Source organism: Scomber scombrus, chromosome 8 (genome assembly GCF_963691925.1).
Source record: "Scomber scombrus chromosome 8, fScoSco1.1, whole genome shotgun sequence".
Taxonomy (NCBI): Eukaryota; Metazoa; Chordata; class Actinopteri; order Scombriformes; family Scombridae; genus Scomber; species Scomber scombrus.
Genome location: NC_084977.1, coordinates 5,135,072 through 5,156,381, shown reverse-complemented (window position 1 = coordinate 5,156,381; position 21,310 = coordinate 5,135,072). Strand labels below are relative to the sequence as shown.

At 37.9% G+C, this 21,310-nt stretch overlaps 2 protein-coding genes across 2 annotated transcripts in view; both read left to right on the top strand.

The window, feature by feature from the left end:
• The first annotated feature begins 2,396 nt into the window (after positions 1-2,396).
• Positions 2,397-11,261, top strand: LOC133985142 (protein shisa-like-2A). The gene is made up of 3 exons (XM_062424711.1): positions 2,397-2,578; positions 7,016-7,152; positions 11,074-11,261. The coding sequence occupies exons 1-3, from the start codon at positions 2,397-2,399 to the stop codon at positions 11,259-11,261; spliced, it is 507 nt and encodes a 168-aa protein (XP_062280695.1).
• Positions 11,262-18,878: 7,617 nt separating this feature from the next.
• c8h19orf44 (chromosome 8 C19orf44 homolog) overlaps positions 18,879-21,310 on the top strand; it is a 61,700-nt gene continuing 59,268 nt past the window's right edge. Inside the window, exons 1-3 of the mRNA XM_062424179.1 lie at positions 18,879-19,162; positions 19,250-19,402; positions 19,508-19,644. Coding sequence (XP_062280163.1) covers positions 19,037-19,162; positions 19,250-19,402; positions 19,508-19,644 — 416 coding nt within the window. The 5' untranslated portion in view covers positions 18,879-19,036. The remainder of the gene's footprint in view (positions 19,163-19,249; positions 19,403-19,507; positions 19,645-21,310) is intronic.

The following is a 21,310-nucleotide window of genomic DNA, read 5'->3' as shown; positions in this document are numbered from 1 at the left end:
TTTCCATCTCATGTTACATCGATGCTGAGGAAGAAGACTGTGCCGTGTGACTGTAACTCCCACAGAACCACTTTGGGTAGTTTTTTTCTGGGGCAGTTTTGGATTGCACCCAACACAGATAAGACCGATAGTGAGGTTAAAACTGTGAGAAGACTTTCTATGTCAAGCAGAAAAAGGGTTTTTTTTCTGTTAGTCAAGACTGGTGGTGAGACTGTGTCAACTGGGAAAAGGAAGGTTTTGTTTGCTTATGGCTTCAGAGACCAAGGCATTGATTTATAGATGTGTACACAGGGCAAAATACTTTTTGATTTTTTGCTTAATGCATCTCAGCTTACCATCACCGAAGCTCACATTCTATATATTGCATTTTCATGTTTATCTTATTACTATTAATGTTAATCAAGTTGGCTTTATTGTTCATCTTATGTTACATTAATGTATTTTTTTACATGCTTTTATGCCATTTTTATGTCCTTTTCATGTGAAGCACTTTGGTGCATGTCATTTCTTTTGTTTGTAAAGCACCTAAAGCTGCCTTTCTTGTATGACCCTTCAATTATAATAAATCAATATATTACAATAGTCATGCACTGTGTTCACAATGAAGCCTGTCTTAGTCAGATGCCCAAATTAATAGTGATTAATGATGAATGATCATTCCTCCTGTTCATACTGACCATTAGAAGATCTCTTCAAAATGCACTTACAATGTAAGTGACGGAGACCAAAATCCACAGTCCTCCTTTTGTGCAATAATATATTTAAAAGTTGATCTGAAGCTAATATGAAGCTGCATTCTCTTTCTCTCAGGAACATACTGTTCAGAGGCACACATTTGGTTTCTATGACTGTCACTTTCAGAGGTTCACACAAGCATTTATACATATTCATGCAGTAATTTCCTTCCCAACACACACTGTAGTTTATTATGACTCAATCACACACAAACACCGTCCTGCTGCCAGAAATACTGTCAGGTAAGAATACATCAAATGCGTATTAACTTGCAGCTGAAATTAGTCATCATCATATCCGCTACTTCCTCCTGTTTGACTTATATTTGCTTAAAAACTGCAGTGGCAAGATGTTTGAGAAAATTACTGAGCCTTTTGGTCTTTAATATTGGATTTGACAGTAGGCAATATACAGTATGTAATAACAGCAGCTACATTCTCTAAAAAGGAAAAAGAAACCAAACACACACTGGAGACAGAACCAGACAACGCAAACCTTCATAGTGCACTCATGACAGGTCAAGTCATTCAAATGAGTCAAATCTTCATCTTCTATGTTTCAACATTACAGTGTTTTTAGTACCAAAGTTCCTCTTTTTGTTACTATACTTCCACCACAGCTAAACAGGGAAACACTAAGAGGGAATCTGATGCTAAAAAGACTGTAAATGTGTCAGATATCCACATGATATGACTAACTCAGACTGATGAAGCTGGATAGAAGCTGATCATCTACTTTTAAATGACTGTGTGGACACACTGTGGATTTTGTCCTCCATCACTTCCATTGAAAGCACATCTGAAGATCTTTTAATAGTCAGTATGAACAGGAGGAATGATTACAGTGAAGAAAACCTCTTTTTTTTTTTTTAAAAACATACTGTACTTAAAGAAGTGTGAACCTATCCTTTAATATAGTGATACAGATGAAATATGCCATGCAAAAAGATGACGAACAATAGATAGATAGATAGATAGATAGATAGATAGATAGATAGATAGATAGATAGATAGATAGATAGATAGATAGATAGATAGATAGATAGATAGAGAACATATTATTTCTATTTCTGTTATTAGTGATATATTTTATTTTTATTGTTATTCTTGTTATTTGTATTATAATGTGTATTTTGTGGTAACACGCACATGCATACACACAATAAATAACTTTTCTTTTTTTTTTGCCAATGTTAAAATAATAAGACATTTTTTAAAAGGACATATCTTATACCTCTCTTTCGTTTTTTCTGAATTATTAATTAAGACATAGATAGATAGATAGATAGATAGATAGATAGATAGATAGATAGATAGATAGATAGATAGATAGATAGATAGATAGATAGATAGATAGATAGATAGATAGATCCAGTTCTCTTTTGCTTTGTATTCAGATTATTACATTAATGTCAGTATTCATCAGTGCTTTGTATTTTTGGGTATACCTAATGATAACGCCCATTGAATTTGGATTTTAATGAGGGTGAGAATAAGAGAGAGAGAGAGAGAGAAAGAGGTGGGTGGAGGTGCAGCTGTTAGTGCACACAGCATGTGTGACGGTGCTCGGAGGTTGCAGTGGGAGATGGATGGAGTGAGAGCGGGGTTTGATGCGCGCCGCACCGCAGCCGGCTGCTCCTGTGCGGACAGAGTGTTTCTGACATGAGCTCGGACTGCGAAAGTTATTACAGCAAAGAAAACGTGCTCGTGGAGGGCTTCACGTGTCCCAAAGCGGACAGTGACACCACGGCACTTTTCTGCTGCGGGTTCAGTGACTTGAAGTACTGTTGTGATGACCCCAACAGCTTTTTCCCATACGAGTATGGATACATGTGGTGGTTAAGGTAAGGAGAGAGAAACACAATCAAATTAAAGTATTGTCTTGAATTTCTTACCACCTTGTGTATCTTCATCTTCATCATCACTCAGCATCTTCACAGCGCTACATTATAACGCAAAACAGCTGAGCATCATCAGGCATGATTCCCCCTGCAGTAAACAGCAATTCTGCTCAAAATAGTTGATCAAGACTTTTATAGCAAATTTGATCTTTTAAAGGTTAAAAAAGCGTACATGTGTACATTGGAAAGCACATCATTAACTGTATATATCAGCGCTCTGTGTTCAGGAGCCAACCTGTTGATGGCATTTCACAGCTTGTCTCAGTTTGGCTCTAATCAGGCTAATTAGCTGTCATCAGTGAGATACGGAAGACTTATTAGGAAGACTTCTGATGTAGCCTTTAGCCCCAGTGGATCTTTCTTCAATCAAAAAGAGGGAAGTTATGGAATTTTAATGTCTTTCAAAATGTTTTAACAGGAAAATAACTGTCAATTATGATGCAGGTTGAGTGGTAGACTTGGAAATGGGAGATTTACCAGTGTTAGAACAGCTTATCTATTGGCTGTGATCCAGATTAGTTTATGTTCAGTGTTGGTAGATGATGTCTCATTGATACAGTTTCAACCTGTCATGTATAACCCCTTACAGCTGCAATGGTTTATCGTTTAGTCGACTGACTGACCAAGTCTTTTCATAAACACAAATGCACAAAATGTGATGGTTTCAGATTTTCATATTTGAGTATTTGCTGCTTTTTCATGTCATTCTTTACAGAATTTTGAATATATTTAGGCTAGATTTGGACTGTGGTTAAGATTAATTAAGACATTTGGTGACATGACGGTGGACTCCGGGATGTTGTGAGGACTATTTTGATGTTTTACAGACCAAAACGATTAATCAGTTAATCAGAAAAATAATAATAAGATGAATCCATTATGAAAATTATCATTACTTGCAGGCCTAATTACAATTAGAGTATGAAAGGCACTGAGTCTGCATTTAGTACCCCAAGGGGCCCCTGGGCACTGAAGCTGTTGCCCCCCAAACATTTTTTATTTTATTCCAATTGGAAAAAGCTGCTGTCAGGTGGAAACCTTGTTTCTCCATATTTTGTTTTGGATATAGGTTTCTAACAGTGATTATCACCATAATTATCAACATCAATAGAATGGGTCAAGCCCAAACAAACAAAAAACAAAAGAAAGTGCACGCTTTTTTTTCTCCCATCCTTGAGGGCTCCTCTCTGCTCAAGGGCCCCTGGGCACTTGGCCCAGATCGCCTTTATGGTAGATCTGGCCATGCAAGGCACAAACTCAGGCTTTTTCCACATATATAATACATTTTTCTAAATGAGTGCTTTTGCTCAAAATGCTCTCAGTCCTCATTTGCATTTACATTACCTCATTCACCTCACTTACCTCTGCTGGCATCTCTCGTGCATAGAGTTGAGCTTTTATTTTTCCAGGATTTGATAAATGTGCCCTTAGTACAATCTAGGTGGATTAAATGTACTCTGTGGCGGCTCATGTTATTATGTGTCTTTCCCATTGGGCCCGTGTTACTCCACAGATACAGTAATCCACAGACCTCCTATAGTCACTAGTTTAGGGATTAGAGAGTAGTTCTAATGAACTGTTCACACTGAGTGGATGTGTGGATGTAATTCTCCAATGCTGACCACAAACAAGATTCCAATTGTCTCCATTGTATCATGTGTGGAGAGATTTTGTGGACATCTCAAAACTAAATAAAAAATAAAATCCAATTGATCTGCATGACCAGGTGCCACTAAAGATAAGTGAGGTAATGTGTTTTTGAACTTTGGTGAATGGACTATTTAAGTCATTACATAGAAAGTGCATTTTACACACAAAATCACATTGTAATGCACAGTATTGTGTGTGAGTATACAGTATGTGGATCCTAAATATGTCATTATATAATTAGTAATGTTATCAAATGTAAGTGTGTGAAGCCTATCTGTGTTAAAATAAATGTATGCTGCTTTATAATGGGCTTTAAATCCATTTGTAATGTTTCAAAATGCAATTGACGTGACATGTTAACAAATCATCTCAGTAGGTTTGGTCCAGTGTAATTAGCTGGCCCCATGCAGCATATTCCTGGCCATTCTGCATCATTATGTGTCATTATATGTAACAATAATTCCATTGAAACACTGCAGGGAGTGCCTCACTGTTCTGAAGGTACAGAGTAGGTGTTCATATGCTGCACCACACATCATTCCCACACTACACTAAAGCACATAGCACTTACAAACAAATACTGTAAACATCTCTAGAGTCAGCTCTGAGTCAACTCAGAGTTTGCTGATATATTCACATATGCTCTAGATGTCTAATATTAGGCTCTGATCATTCATACCAAATATGCATTTTTCATTCAGCATTTTGATTTTCAGGGACTTCTGTAACATCCCACCTTCCACTCACGATTCAGTGTGATTCAGTATGAGTTGACCAAGATTAGAGCATCCAAAAAGTACAAGAGCTGAACACGTATTTCAATCAGGAGAGACCAGAGATGAAGTAAAATAATGTTTATTATGCAGATGATATTAATGAAAAGGTATTGTCATAGTCTTTGGCGCTTGGACTCTGCAGGGAGAATTTTTGAATGGAAGGACGTAAGTCCTGAGCATCAGCATGATAGATCCCCCCATGGAGTCCAGACACTGGTGGTGGTGACTGATGACTCCGATCAATCAATCTCGGGCCAAATCACAACAAGTCATCTTAAGGCTGAAACTGATTGGGCTGATGAAGTTGAAGTGTTGCTTTGAGGAATCTGAAGACTGGGTGGTGATGGGGAGGTGGTGGGTTGCGCAAAACAGTATCAAGAGAGCACCTGAGCAGAGAAGGAGAACGTTTAAATAGACAGCTGCAATATGATAGGCTGACAATGAAGGTGTGTCACCGTGCTATTGGTTAGACTTGACCAGGTGATGTGAACAGCTGATGTGTCGATTGATGCTCCAGAAATAACAGCAAGGAAAATATGAGCTTTGACAGAGATCAGTATGAGCTGTATGAAGGATCAGGATGACTAAAGAATGAGAAATAAAACTATGATGTGAGCATACAAAAAGGTGGTCTTCCTGTCTGAACTTTCATTTTTTAACCAGTTGTGCCAGCCAGTGACTATTGACCAACTTTATACTAAATACAAGATTGCAAAATGTTTACACCTACAAAAGACATCAAATAGTAAGCTACTTCATGGCAGGCATTGGGCTGTTATCGTAGTCAAGTATGGTAACAGTAAACCAGAAACCTTTTAACCAGGATTGGCGAGTCCTGGAGCCCTGGAGAGCAGCAGATGAGCCAACTGTCAATCACAGCTGCCAGTCAATGCCAACACAGCAAACATCAGAGCAACCATAAGCCTTCAAATCTTAAGGGAGCAATTCTTTCAAAAATGACCACCAGCACACATATTAGAGGATCTTAATATTCATAGAGAGGAGTTTAGGCTTTTTGTATGGAAGTCTATTGGACCATCAATTGACTGTTGGTGACATTTTGAAATACTTCCACACTGGCTTGAGCCACTTAGGGATAACATGCAACAAAGGTCCCCCTGGCTAGAAAGTTGAACTACAGTATGTATGTTGGGGTTATGTGGCATGCGCCTTAAACATTTGGCCATCGGGGTGCCCCTCATTTTTGGTTTTGATAAATGTCTTAACAAATAATGGATGGATTTTCATGACATTTGGTCAAACATTCATGGCCCCCTCTGGCGACCCTCTGACTGTTCATTTAGTGTCACCTTCAGTTTAGATTTTTTGCTTCATGACTAAATTTTTGTAACACCCCCATCAGCCTTGGCTGTACTTTCTGTTTCATGCCAATTAAAATGTGTTAGTGTTAGTGTGACAGTGTTGGAAATCAGAGTGTATCTGCTAAACATCAGCCGGTTAGCATGACATTACTCAAAACACTTCTGTGCCAAAACCCAGCCTCACAGAGCTGCTAGCTTCTTGTGTTTGATGAATATTGGTCATGATAACACTTTTACTCACTGCCTTTGTTGTAGAATTTTTGAGAAACACAGTTACGGGGAGCTACAGCTTTGTATTCCAGGGGAAGACAAAGACTTACTTACTGAAAAACAAGTTTGAGGTTATTTCTGCTGAATTGAAGTTCTTTTGAAAGCTGTAGGAGGCTTGTGATCTTTGCCCCCATTTAAGTCTCTCTGCTTCTTACAAATTTCAACAACTGAGTTGATGAGATCACGACCAACTATCATAATGGATATCAAAGCAATATTTCTCCAATTTAACATGTACTAACACTACAAATATATGCTATTGGATGTTATGCATCTACTGTATGTTATTTCCCTTCTACTGTACAGTATACTGAGAGCATTATGGTGATACCACTACTGTGTCTTTGTTCTATGTCTTATAGTCTCGGAGCTCTAACGGGTCTCTCTGTAGCAGCGGTGGTTCTCCTTGCGTTCATCATCACTCTCTGCGTCCTCTGCTATCTGTTCATCACCACCAAACCCAGAGGTCTGGACAATGGACTGCCACTCCGAGAACCAGGTACTCACTACATTTCGGTATCTCTCCAGGGTGCATTTTTACTAAAACATCAATAAAAATACACTGAATTATTTAAGAGCTACCTTCTGACATTTATTAACGACTGAGCAGAATGGTTTTGAAAGGATACTTGAGGAAATAGAGCATCTGTGCTCAAATGAAACAAGGAACTAGACTTAGCAAGACTGCTCATATATTCAATGCTTTTTTTGGTTTATTTTGACCATAATTAAGGAACTATTAAATGAGCACCAAATAAATTCAGGTTACAATCGATCAGCAAGAAAAGATTTGAAAGATTGCAGCAACATATTCATAAGCACAAGATGCTTTGCTTTTATGCTTGGTGCATTTGAGAAACTGCTCTTATCATTTTCTCCAGCTGTTTTAGTGCAGTCTCATTACTTGATGACAATTTTGCCCTTGTGCAAGGACATGTCCATACGTCTCTTCATACTTATTACACACTTGCAGACTATGGATCAAGCTTATGTTAAAGAAGTCCAATAGCATTTAGAAGATGAAGTTTAACAATACAACACTTAACCTGCAGGTCAAAGCAAATGGATCTCTGAATTTGCATTTCATCAGAGGATAAAAACCCTAAAAGAAACTGAGCAAAGGAAACCCTCAACTCAGATCTAACAACACAAACTCCCTTTGTAAGCTTAAAATATCTATTGTGCTCATTTTTCTCTTTTATTGTTAATGAGGTTGCCCTTTATTTAGGCTGTTTGTGTGTGTTTTCAGAAACAATGGAGTTATGTGGTCTTTTTTTTAAAGAACGTGAACCCCTCCCACACCAACAGACTTGTCTTTACCCTGAGCTTTGTTTCAGGTGTTCAAACTGAATTCATTATAACAGCAAAACACTACAGTTGCTCTTACAGTGAAATAGTGAGAAGATATTTAAATCATCAGTAATGATTAGTGTTATTAGTCATTTTGCAGAATTTCTTTTTTTCATTAATACAAAAACAATCTAACCATGATTCTTTGTTTGTTCTTTAAAAAAAAATCAAGTTTATTTGCTTTATTGCCATGAATTAGATTAGAAGATGGATACCATGTCAGTACGTTAGGTACAGTATGAACTACATTTTTGGCAGATGAGATGGTGTCATCTTAATATACAATAGTGTTAGACTTCATTGTTAATTATATTTCATATGACATGGCTCAAATCCAAATAACTACTGTGGGCTGTCCTTGTCCTTCCTGGCCTTTCTCAAGACTGTTGATACAATCTAAACTCTATATACTATGTGTATGTACTGTATTGTCCTGTGTCTGTACTGTTTCTTATTTCTTTGTCGAAAAGGCTGAGTTTTACCCCAGTTCTGCGAGCAAACTGTCATTGTGTCCGCTCTTGAGTATCTGCTGTGGGAGCAGAGATAACACACTCCAGCACTGAGGGACTGTTTGAAGTTTTGTATCTTGGAAAAAAATTAACGTTTAAATTGAAAATATGACATTTTGGAACATGTTTCTTTTGTGGTCTTTACTGTTTTCTCTTTGTCTGATGGTATTAAAGAGAATGAAAACTTTGACAGCAGGAATGTAGCCACCAAAACAACATTTCTTAAAGCTGTACTCACAGTGACTCACTCATAGTGACAGAATTTGTACCTGTTCTTTAGAGTGCCTTTAGTGTCCTTCAGCTCAGAAAGAGTTCTAGTGACCTTCAGCTCATTGATTTTGCTTTATAGCACACAACTTTATGTCTTGATTCAAACTATCCACTCTCGTTAGTTGTTTTCAGCAAAAAAAAAAGCTCTGATAAAGTACTTTACACTACTCATCATCAAAAAGCTGACAGCTGGTGAAGGGGGAGATGGGGGAAACTTCAGCAGCTAAAGGGTAGAGACCAAAACAGTGCTGAACTGCAAGTGAATATCAGATTTATATTAATCTGGTGGGCAGAGGAAATTATAAACAAACCACAACAGCTTTATAAGGCATTGATATGTCTGCTGCCCCCAGGTGGCAAAAAAATGAATTGTTGCTCTTTAATATTTGTATTTTTCTACACTTTATATAGTCATTTAATTTTTCAATAATAGTAATAATAATAATGATAGCCTAAATGCTGTTTTAGCCGTCTTTGTAATGCCGCAATACAATATAATTCAGTTGTTAAGCTTATAGTCAAATGTTAAAAATTGACTCTAAAGACTTCATAATCAGCCCTTAAAAACAACCATGATAACATTTTACTCACCATGATTGCTTGTAGAACAAGAAATGCTGCAACGTTACTAAAAAAATAGGTTCTATGGGGCAACAAGCATCGGTGTTCACACGGCTTGAAAACAAACCTGCAGGTTAGTCAAACTTATTTGGAAAAGAACATGTAGATGAATGGTAAAATTACTTTAGCATTCGTCAAAGTTTACAACTCTACTTCCTGGTTCAACTTCAGGAAAAACTTCAGGAAAATAAAACATCAGGTCTTCCACAACATATTTATCCCATAAACAAAGAAAAGTACTCCAACAATCATGGAGACACTGAATCAGGCAGAGTTCAATGCAATCAATGATCTATGCTGTGTCTCAAATCACATACTTCTATTATCACACTTCTGTGTAATCCACTGTGTACACTATATAACCTACTTACTTGTGTAGTGCGCAAAGGTTGGTGTTGTCTCAATTCAAACACAGCTGTTGTGCAGTTTCAGGAAATGACTGTTAGCTAGTTAGCAGGCTAGCGTTAGCATTCGCGTTATTGGTCATGGTACCAAATCATTACAGATTGCTTAATTAACCCAAGAAACCTACTGATAGTTTATATGTGATAACAGTATAGTGGTACTTAGTGCAACTAACACATGTATAATGCATTTGTATAACGTGGTGATGTTCAGTGTTATTACAACGTCCTTTGGTAAATCACAATGCGTGTGCTAAATAACATATTTGCATTTTCTCCTCCCGGTATTTTGCACACTGGGGTTGAAATGCCTCATATTACATATTCATTATGGTAAACGTACTAAATGGACAGCGCGTACTATCTTGCACAGCTGAAAGACGCAAACCTCAGTGCGCTGCGTTAGTAAATCAGCTTGCACATTATTTGCGGGTGATGTCAAGTTTGCACACGTTTCTACACACGCAAACCTTTAGTAAATCAGGCCCATAGTGCACTGCATTTTTCCATACTCTTTCTCATACTAATGTATCTGAATGCATTCAAAATATTAAGTATAAATACTGAAGTATGCAATTTGAGACACAGGATTACTGTGTATTAAGCGTTACACAAGTAAACCGAGGGTGGTCCATGCAGCAGACAATGAAACAGAACTCTGTAAGCATTAAGTCTTATATATACCCAATTCAGCTCTTCCTGTTGTGGAGCTTTTTTTGTCCTTGGCTCATCTTTGTTTTCACTATTCCAGACATTTTCCACCATTAGTTACAAGTCGATTTATTTCAATGACGTCAACAATGACATCAATGATGACCTTCAATGTTGCTATGTCTTGGCAGTGATTCAATATAGTTACCATTATTTCTGGATTACTTTTTTTACTTAAATTTAAAAATGTATAAATAAATGAAACGTTGCCTTTAATGATTAACAGTCATACTTATCAACCATGTGATAATTAAGCTTACTTTAACCACATGATTAGCATTTTTTTACTGGTTCATCACAGTCAACAAAACACTCATTTTTGGTTTTCCCTCCAAATGAAGAAGTAGCTGATTTTGCTAATCTGTCAACTTGTTTACAACCTTAACGTCTGACTACTTGAGTTTGTTGCCATATTCAGAGCAGTAACTTTTGTGAGTCCAACTTTACCATAAATGATAGCACCCATGACCTGAGCTATGAAAGTAAACCCCAAGTTTTAAAACTGTAATTTTCCTTCAAATAGCATTACATTTAAAATATGTTTCTGTCTTCCAGACTCTAGATCAAGTCCACAAGGACCAGGACCAAGTCAGATCAGCGCCCCTGCTGGCCCTCAAGGCCTCCGGAAACACTTCCTGAGAGGCAAGCTGGACTGTGACAACCAGCCACCAGACCCTGATCGCCTTTTCCAGCGCTGTTTCATGGCTACTGTCACGTCTATCAATGTCGAAGGTCCTACATAGACTGCCACACTTTTGGACTTTTTGACCAGCTACGAACTTTAACTTTGATTCTTGCACCAATCTGTTCACTATATTGTATCCTTCCTCAGTAGAAGGCTACAGAGTGGGATGAATTTAGATTTCCAAATAATCAAACAAAGTTATCTTTGATTATGTTGAACACAGCTGTGTTTACAAACTCTTACGAGGAAATTTCAGCATATAAAAATTCAAATGAAAACAGATGTGTTTACGGTTGCTTCACATTTTTGTATTTATTAGCTTTAGTTTGGTGAATCATTTAAAGTATTTGTTGTCATATGTGCTGAGCAATTTTTCACCTGATAATCAACATACAGAAAAAACTGTTTTACTACTGTTTTGTCACTTGCCTCTAAGGCAGGACATGCGTCAATGTGCTGTTTCATCAGTGCACAAAGCTTGAAACAAAGTTTAAAGACAAGCCAACAAAAACAATAAAAGTACTGACCCATACGAGCTGAACAATTACAAGAACATAATACAGACAAGAACATGACTGAGATAAGACGATATATAAGTTATAAGAAATGTATTTGAGCTAATTTCCCTTGATAGCTCCCCAAAGTCCAGAGGTTGTCATTTGCATTTTCGTTCAGCATTCCAGTTTCTATAAAACGGTGGAAAAAACACATGCAGAATTCATCCCTTGTTCTCAAAATGAGACCAACTGAGAAATAAGCTCAGTGCATTCTCTGAATGAAAAGTAACCATTGACATTGCAGACTCAGAGATGTTTTTGTTGAATCTGGCATACAGAGTGAGCTCCACAAACAATAGAAATCTCTGGGGTACTGAGTTTACCCAGATGCTCTGTTTTTTTAAAAGTTTTCTTTGTGCCCTTTCTGAATTCTTCTTCTTATTTTACCTTCTCTGCTGTTAATGGTGTGAAGGAGAACATCGGGTAAATAGCTTTCTAGACCCTTCTGTTACTCAGATTTTACACATGAAGATCAATTTAAGTTGACGACATCATCAGGGTTGTTTTCTCAGATTTGACAAAGACTGGTGAGGAGTTTGAAATACGTGATTCTATTTCGTACATGCTCCGCCTTTTAATAGGCTTTGTTATTTTTTTACCCCTTGAGGACCTGCTACAGCACCTGAGAAAGATCTTTGCACTCACCGCCAAATCAGGGGGTTGGAAACCACGCAGCATCCTCTCAACCCCAGCATCTACACTGCTCACCTCCTTTTTTTACTCAATCACCTTGAGAAATGTAGTAGAAGTTACATTTAGAAGTTCACCCCCCAGCATCTCAGTATGAAAATATGTCTATTAGCAAGTCCTGTGCATCTTGTGTTTCACAGATGCCGACACCGGACTCTCACGATTCTTGCTTCTGCTTGACCCAGACGCAGCTTTAACCTCCATAAAGTTCATTTGTTTCTACTTCTGTTCAATGTTCCTGGTCAAAAGATGCTGTTTTAGTAGAATTTTACTGTTCATCACTGCACTGGTGCAGAGGGATGTAACATTTCGGTTGGACTCACCCAGTTATCTCCACAAGGGGATGTGACTGGGGCCCACCACATTATAGGGTCCCTCAATATGGGGAGAAGACAGGATGTCCCGAAGGACAGTGGAGCATCTTGCCAGACATAGCTACATAGATCTGGTGACAGTTGGGATGACCAGTGGCAGACCCGTTTGCAACCAAGGAGAACGCCCAGTGTGCAGTCATTTCTTAGGGATGTGACTGCTGGTTTGGTGTCCCATTCAGTACTCAATGCACTGTCTGGGGGGGCCTCATTTGGTGTGGACTGATGTGTTGGTAAGTGTCTAGCTTGTTTTCTGGTTCTTTTGCAGTGTGGTGCGAGACCTTTAGGAAGGTGGTGCTTGAGTGCTGCTGTTTTTTGGTTAGCTACAGTAGTTTCAAGCTAGTGTCAGTTAAGGCACAGCTGGGCCTGGGTACATCTAATCCCTGAGTGCCTTCGCCTTTGCTAATAACCCATAATGAAGCCTGTTAGAGGGCGGAGCACATGCTTAATAGAAATAGCAGTAACCTTGACTCCAGTTGTATGATTATGTGTGGAGCCATCAAACTACAAGCCTAGCTGGCCCCAGTCATTTGATACTGAGTTTTCAAAGGGCATAGATGCATAGAAACAGCATAGATGTGGGAGGATGATGCACGGTTGCTATCTCCTGATTCAGCGATGAGTTCAATGATCTTGAGACTCTGCCACGGCAGACCCCCAAGGTCAATGACAGGAAAATGGCCAACCCCTCCCAAAGATTTTTTTTCCAGTAATCAAGATTTTCAAAAGTGCTTGAATGAAGAGAAAGATACCTGTCTTGTCCTGATGGTCTCGTGGTTTAAACTCATTTAAACAAGCTCACCTGTTCAAATATGTCCTTGCACCAAAGTGTATGCATCCTGCAGTTTCTGCCCATCTGCTGTGAACTCTTGTGGTCTAAAATCTACAATACATGTATGTCAAATTCTGTGCTTGTGATATTAAATATCTTTCTGTAATTTGTACTTAAGCCTAAGTACATCATTTTCTATTTCATCCCATTTTGAACAAATTTCACCAAAATATTTGACAATACACCAAAAACCATGTGTGACTTTTTTTTCTCCAAAATTTTGCCCATGTGATGTCATTGCCTCATGTTGTGAGACGTGTATGGAAACCATGTCTCTCCATAAATCCCCAACAACAATGTGTTAATTCCTGCATGTGATATGTTTTCAAGTGTTTTTTGAGGTCGTTTAGAGTCAAAGGTTGCCTATGGTGACCCTGTGAAAATGTATTTTTTCTATTAATAATAATACTTTATTTGTGTAGCACCTTTCATACAAGAAATGCAGCTCAAAGTGCTTTACAACAAAATAAATCATCACATGAACCAAGTGCTTCACATGAAAAGAACATACAAACATGTAAAAAAAAAACAAAAAAAAACATTAATGTAACATAAGATGGAAGTACAGTAAAACCCAGTTGATGTCATAAATAGGAATAAGATCAAATCTTAGAGTGGAGCAAAAACCATAAGAAGACCAAAAAACTGACAGGCAGGTTGAAAATTCCACCCACTACTCAGTCACATTTAATGACCTTCATTGACCTCAAGGTGGCGCTGTAACAATCAAGTTTATGTTTTCGCAGTTCTCGTAAAATTCTTTCATCATTTCAGTCTCACAAGTAATCTGCATCTGGCCGTCTGCTCTAAAAGTGTCAAATTTGGGGATTTTTCAGTCTGCTTGGACACTTGCAACTGTATTTGTGTTGTGTTTGGTTTCGAAAAAGCAAGATAAAATATTTACAAGAAAAAGAAGAAACCATCATTTTTGTTGTTGTTGTTGTTGTTGTTGTGAATTCTCATGTTCACTGCTCACTTGATTTTATGAATATTCATGTGATGTCAGTCTCTGTTTTAACGAGCTTGTTAGTGACCTGTTTCACATCATTGTATATATAGCAAGATATTTGGCAGCTTAAGTGCCTCTTACTGATAAATGTGTTTTTTCCAAAGTTATTAAAGTTATGACTGCACATGCCTGTGTGCTGCATCCTTTCCTTTGATGCTCAACTTAACTTTGATCTCGCTGCACCAATGTCTTTAAATGTTTTTTCCCCTTACCTCGGCTAATGCATATTTTATGGATCCGGGCGCCGAAGCTGCAGTTAGAGCTGCTCAGATTATTTGCTCTCTATTGTGTGACGTATTCAGTCTTTTCAGTCATATCAGTCAGCATCGGCACAGTCAACATAGATTTATATCTAGGACATCATATTGCTTACTTCATATCTCTTATTACTTACTATGCAATTCATACAAGTGCTTCACAAAGGAGCCAAACATCTTGTAGATGCAAAATAAACTCAAAGGTTTTGTTACAGCACACTCAGATCCCTAAATCATCTTCTTCTTTATGGCTTGAAGCTGAAGTTCCCAATTAACTTTGAAAGTGCTTTGAAATTAGTGAGCAACATTAAAGTTGTGAATGATACATAAGCATATATTTAAAGATGATACACAGAGTTTCTTATTAATTTATTTTTAAGCAGTGCGAAGCAGCTCAGGCTGATGTGCTTTCATCTGTCTGGAGGCTGTATAGGTTTAGCTGCGATGCATGTATAATGCAGTTTAATGACTCACTCTTTATCCCAGCATTAAAGGTATACTATATAGGATTGGAGTTTGAGCACATGCAATATTCAAAGTTGGCCCCTTCTCCCCGGCTCAGACAGAGAATGGTAATTGCTTTGGGGCGATTGAAGGCAACGTTTGGAGCGCTTAGAAGCAGACCTACCAACAGTCCCGTTTTTCCCAGGTTTCTCCCATATTTTAACTTCTTATCCTGCTGTGCTCACGTTTTGTTGTTGGAAAACTCCTGTAATTTGCATGGCCCTCAATATTCATTATGAACAATTGTCATACACACTGATACTTAAGTTTTGTATGGTTGTCTGACAGTATCCAAGTTTGCCAGATTGTCTAAGAAACACAATCTATGTGATCTGTGTGTACAGCTACTCTATGCAGGCAGTCTTTCCTCCTGCCTCTGCTGCTGATGTGACTCACTGCCTGCAGGTACCACTGGTAGAGGTAAAGGGACTGAGACTGGTTTGTCTCAGCCAGCAGCTAAGTTGACAAGAATGTGCCAAATTTTAAGATATGTGGCAGACCCAGATAAACAGTTGGGCTATATATATATATATATACACACACACACACACACACACACACACACACACACACACACACACACACACACACACACACACACACATATATACATATACATATGTAGGTATATATAGTTAAATAGTTATACATAAACATGTTGTCACATTGCTGTTAGATATGACATGTATTAAGAGACTAATTGCTACTTTAGTATTTACTCAAATAGCTCATTATCTTGGAACAGAGCCTGCATGTAGGAGGAGTAAGCAGGATGTTGTGGTGTGGTGTGTTTGATGGTGGAGGTGAGACTGTATGTGATTTGTTATGTGGAGGTGTGAGTGCATTTATTTGTGCATAAGTGTAAGTGCTTTGCGTTGGGCGTAATATGGTGGCTTATTGTGACAGTAACGTTTGCCTCAGAAGAGATAACCCTTCAGTGATCAAGGTTGTGAGCTGTGCAATGTCAGAAGTTATTTTTGTTGAGATTCTCCATGTTTTGTGTTTCTGCTCTTTCCATGAGCTCCAGCATACTCCTCTTCACTTGTGGATTAAGTTTGGCCTTGAATAAAATTTGACTTACAAACAACACAACATAACTTAAAAATAAATAAATAAATTCAGAGCAAAAGGTAAATATTCACATTTTTAAGTCTATTTTCCACTCTGCAAGAACTAGCCTGTGGTATACAATACAACGCAAATTGTGTTTGACTTAATCAGTGAAGCCCAAAATAAAAAAGTACCTCAGATAAATTCCGTCATTCATTCACGACCACACTTCAACACTAAGTCTGCTCACTGTCAGCAGATTTAGTATCTGAACCTGGGGCAGCAGGATCCAGACTGGTACCAGAGTTCTTTAGCATGTCCTGTGGGTTGACACCCTGCCACCTGACTCTTCTGAACAGACTCAGACCCAAATGATGAAAGAACATTTTAGCTTCACTTTTGCTTAGCGGCAGGAAGTGGCGATGTGTCATCCATATGTATAATCAGTCAGTAGTGGAGTGGGTGAAGTCACGTGTGCAAAGGGAACACAAAGAGAGGACTATAAACAATATGGCTCAACCACATGGAGTGGTTGAAGTCCTGTATGTGTAAACCACGAAGGTTGAGCTGAATAAACAGTCAGCTTAAAAAAGTGGAGCTCTCACAAAAAATGTAACATCAGAACACAAGCATGAAACATAAAAACAATGACATGCATCAAATATAAGCATCTAATGTCAAAATAAAGGTGGAAAGGGGACTCATTACTGTGTTGACAAGTTGACAGGACTATGGAGTCGTGGCAACTTGTAATATTAGGGAATTATACTTACATAACTGCATTTATTCATCCGAGGGGTCAAATAAAAGTACTTTTGTTCCCATTTGCATTCTTCTTCTCTACAAGACAGTACTGAAAGGTACTTAGAGGTTAGGGTATAATTGTTGCTGCTCTAAAGGCAAGAAAATCTGAGGCAGGAAAAAGCGTTGCATCTTGAAATAAAAAAAGATGTGACCTTCTAGACACACATGGGCATTTCTACCATTCAGAAACAACTTTATTAGACAGAGACACAGAGAGGACACATGTAAGCAGGATTTACAGTGGAGCAATTCTGTAAAATGTAACAAAAAACAGCACTTAGATTATTGAATTGCATATCAACTATTACAGTGACAAAGCAAAGTGTCTACAGCCTTGATTGTTGCTTGTATGAATGTCTGCACCAATTTTCTTAGCAATCCATCCAATAGTTGGTGAGATATTTCAATATGGACCAAAGTGGTGGGTCAACCAACTACTCGAACATCAGACAGGGCTTGACTTCAGTGCCTTCAATGGTAGCTGCAACCCTGCCTGCCACATTACCACAGTTGCATCTTCAGCACCTCAGCATAGCCTAGTCCACGATCAGACAATTATCAATTCATTTTGGCTAAGCACACTGTACGTATATGGATCATCTCACAGAGAAGTATACTAATGTAGAGGATTCTGTTTGTCAAATTGGAGCTAACACTCTGATACAAGGCAGATAGTTCCAATGCATACAGGCCACATGAATAAGAATGAACAAATGCAGAGGTGGTTATGTACAAGGACAATATATTTTAATAACAAAGGATGAATACCAAGGCCAGGATAACAAAAACATGTTGAAACAAGTACCTGGTGACTCAAACTAAGGGAGAGTTTAAACAATCAGACATCTCTTTTCAGCTTGCTAATAGCAAATCAAAGTCACAGCTAAATCAAAGTCACTGATTTTAAACACAGTTGCAGACATAGAGTGCCCAGTCATCTGGTGAAATTGATTTACGTGTGATTTTGCAGGTTGTTGGTTTTATCCATTTTGTTCTCTGCAAAGTTGATCAAATGCTGTTGACATTGTTCTGAAATTATATATTTACTTTTCAGATCCACACACTGTGCTATACTTGATTGACCAAATAACCATTTAGGCACCATTTAATTGATGCACATGTTCATGTTTTTAGAGATAGATAAGAGAATTAAAAGCCTATGTTCTTCCCTTGTCTAGAATTGTAATTTTGTGTGAAATATGCAAAAACACATTTTGACATGCAAACCATAACATTTTTTTCCTGCGTGTGTAAATCACACAAGTGTTTCAAAAATAATCTAAGTGATCAAAACACCCCAAATAAGAATGTGACCACTAGCAATAAAATAAAAACCAACAAAAGACACATCAACTTTTTTCCAGACAGTCTGTCTTCAACAGGAATCTGAACAGAGCAGAGTCAAACTTAACCATTACACTTTTTTCTATTACACCTCTAGGAAATATATATTTCTTCAGGACTGTGTATAAATTCTTAAAAAATACACACAATGAACAGTTGGTGTCGCTGTTTCCCGTAGTGGACATGAACTGCCATGATGGTTAAAGAAGAAGAAGAAGGGAGAGTAAACTTCCATGGAGACGAAGGACGCCAGAAGGAGCAGTTAGCGACTACAACTTGAGGAAAATAACCAATTCTTCTGTGGCGAACTTGCACAACATGTTACAAATGCACACTTTATTTATTAATATATACTAAAGTGTATGAAGTGGCTAACCGCTAGTGATACAGCGTCCAGAGGAGCACCAGTTTAAAGATGTGGAGACGAGGCGGTCGTAGCAGCGCTCTAGACCGAGCTCAGGCGCTGTTGTCCGGGAAGAGAAGCAACGGAGGAGACCCTGAGTCAACACAGGAGCCAACAGCCAAAACACCCATACATACAGTGAGTTTCATGTATTCTCGTGGTATTATTATTAGAGATATTTTAAGCAATCCACACATTGAAACACCGTGATTCCCTTCTCCCTAGGGTGCTGTAGGTGGGGTGCCCCCAAATACACACACGTTATTGTCAAACTTGAGTGACCTGTCTTCAGTCAGCTCTGCTTCTGAGCATGGACTTGACATTGTGGCATCTGTTGATGGGAAGAATCACCAGAGAAGAGAAGGAGAACCTACCATGGTAAACAACTGAAGGATACTACTTGTAAAACCTCAACACAGTGGGACATCTGTAAAGTCCACTTGATGTGATGCTGTCTGAGCCTTCCTTGTTTTCCTCTGCCAGGATCACAGGCCTCAGAGCTCTCTGGGAGGAGGAGGAGGAGGAGGGAGCAGGTTCCTGAAGAAGGCTCCACCACCTGTAACAAACAGCAGCCAGTCACCTGTATACAAGAGCCAGATGGAGCAGGGGCCTGAACACAGGTATGGTTCTAAGGAAACCGTTTATAGAGCACTAGATTGGAAAAAGTGAATACTCTGTCACCTCAACCCTTGATTCTACTGATCCTGTTCTTTTTTTAAATTAATGTTTTAAATCTTTATTTGAACAGCGACAGTGCGCAATAAAACATTAACCCTGTATAAAACAAGGAGAGATGCATTGCACCGGGTTTTAAGCACTTGGGTAAAGTTAGAAAGAGATTGGCAGATTCGAACTTCAGGGATCAATAGCTCACAAACGAAACATTGTTAAAACATAAAAAATGTCTCTTTCCTATCGTAGTAAGGTAGACTATTGCTGCGGGCAGAGAAGCGAGCGCTTAGGGACCGTCTACAAAGTGCAGTACCAAAGCGAAAAATATTCAATATCTCCACTTTTATTCACTGTAGTCTCACCAAATTCACTCCACACATCAACGGTCACCTGATAATCACACTACAACAGTTATTTTATAAAAAAATCTTTTTGCATATTTTTGGGGAATTTTATTGTGAAAAATCGTCAATAGCGTTAATATTATACAGTGTAGGATGACCAAAATCATGCTACACAACAAGGGTCACCTGATAATCATACTACAACAGTCATTTCAAGAAAACATTTTTTTTGCATATTTTTGGGGAATTTTATTGTGAAAAATCGTCAATAGCGTTAATATTATACACTGTATACTCACCAAAATCATGCTACACAACAATGGTCACCTGATAATCATACTACAACATTTATTTTGGGGAAATTAGTTTTGATATAATTTGAGATTTTTTATATTAAAAAATCTTCAATATCGTTAATATTATACAGTGTAGGATGACCAAAATCATGCTATACAACAAGGGTCACCTGATAATCATACTACAACAGTCATTTCAGAAAAATGTGTTTTTGCATATTTTTGGGGAATTTCATTGTGAAAAATCGTCAATAGCGTTAATATTGTACACTGTAGGATGACCAAAATCATGCTACACAACAAGGGTCACCTTATAATCATACTACAACAGTCATTTCAGAAAAAAAATCTTTTTGCATATTTTTGGGGAATTTTATTGTGAAAAATCGTCAATAGCGTTAATATTATACAGTGTAGAATGACCAAAATCATTATACACAACAAGGGTCACCTGATAATCATACTACAACAGTTATTTCAGGAAAAAAAAAAGTTTGCATATTTTTGGGGAATTTTATTTTAAAATATTGTCAATAGTGTTAATATTATACAGTGTAGGATGACCAAAATCATGCTACACAACAAGGGTCACCTGATAATCGTACTACAACAGTTATTTCAGAAAAATGTGTTTTTGCATATTTTTGGGGAATTTTATTGTGAAAAATCGTCAATAGGGTTAATATTATAGAGTGTAGGATGACCAAAATCATTATACACAACAAGGGTCACCTGATAATCATACTACAACAGTCATTTTAGAAAAAAAATCTTTTTGCATATTTTTGGGGAATTTTATTGTGAGAAATCGTCAATAGCGTTAATATTATACACTGTATACTCACCAAAATCATGCTATACAACAAGGGTCACCTGATAATCATACTACAACAGTTATTTCAGAAAAATGTGTTTTTGCATATTTTTGGGGAATTTCATTGTGGAAAATCGTCAATAGCGTTAATATTATACAC

Coding starts and splice junctions, on each gene's coding strand:
- LOC133985142 (XM_062424711.1), top strand. CDS start 2,397: ATGAGCTCGGACTGCGAAAGTTATTACAGCAAAGAAAACGTGCTCGTG. Junction 2,579..7,015: donor GGATACATGTGGTGGTTAAG/GTAAGGAGAGAG, acceptor TATGTCTTATAG/TCTCGGAGCTCTAACGGGTC. Junction 7,153..11,073: donor ACTGCCACTCCGAGAACCAG/GTACTCACTACA, acceptor TCTGTCTTCCAG/ACTCTAGATCAAGTCCACAA.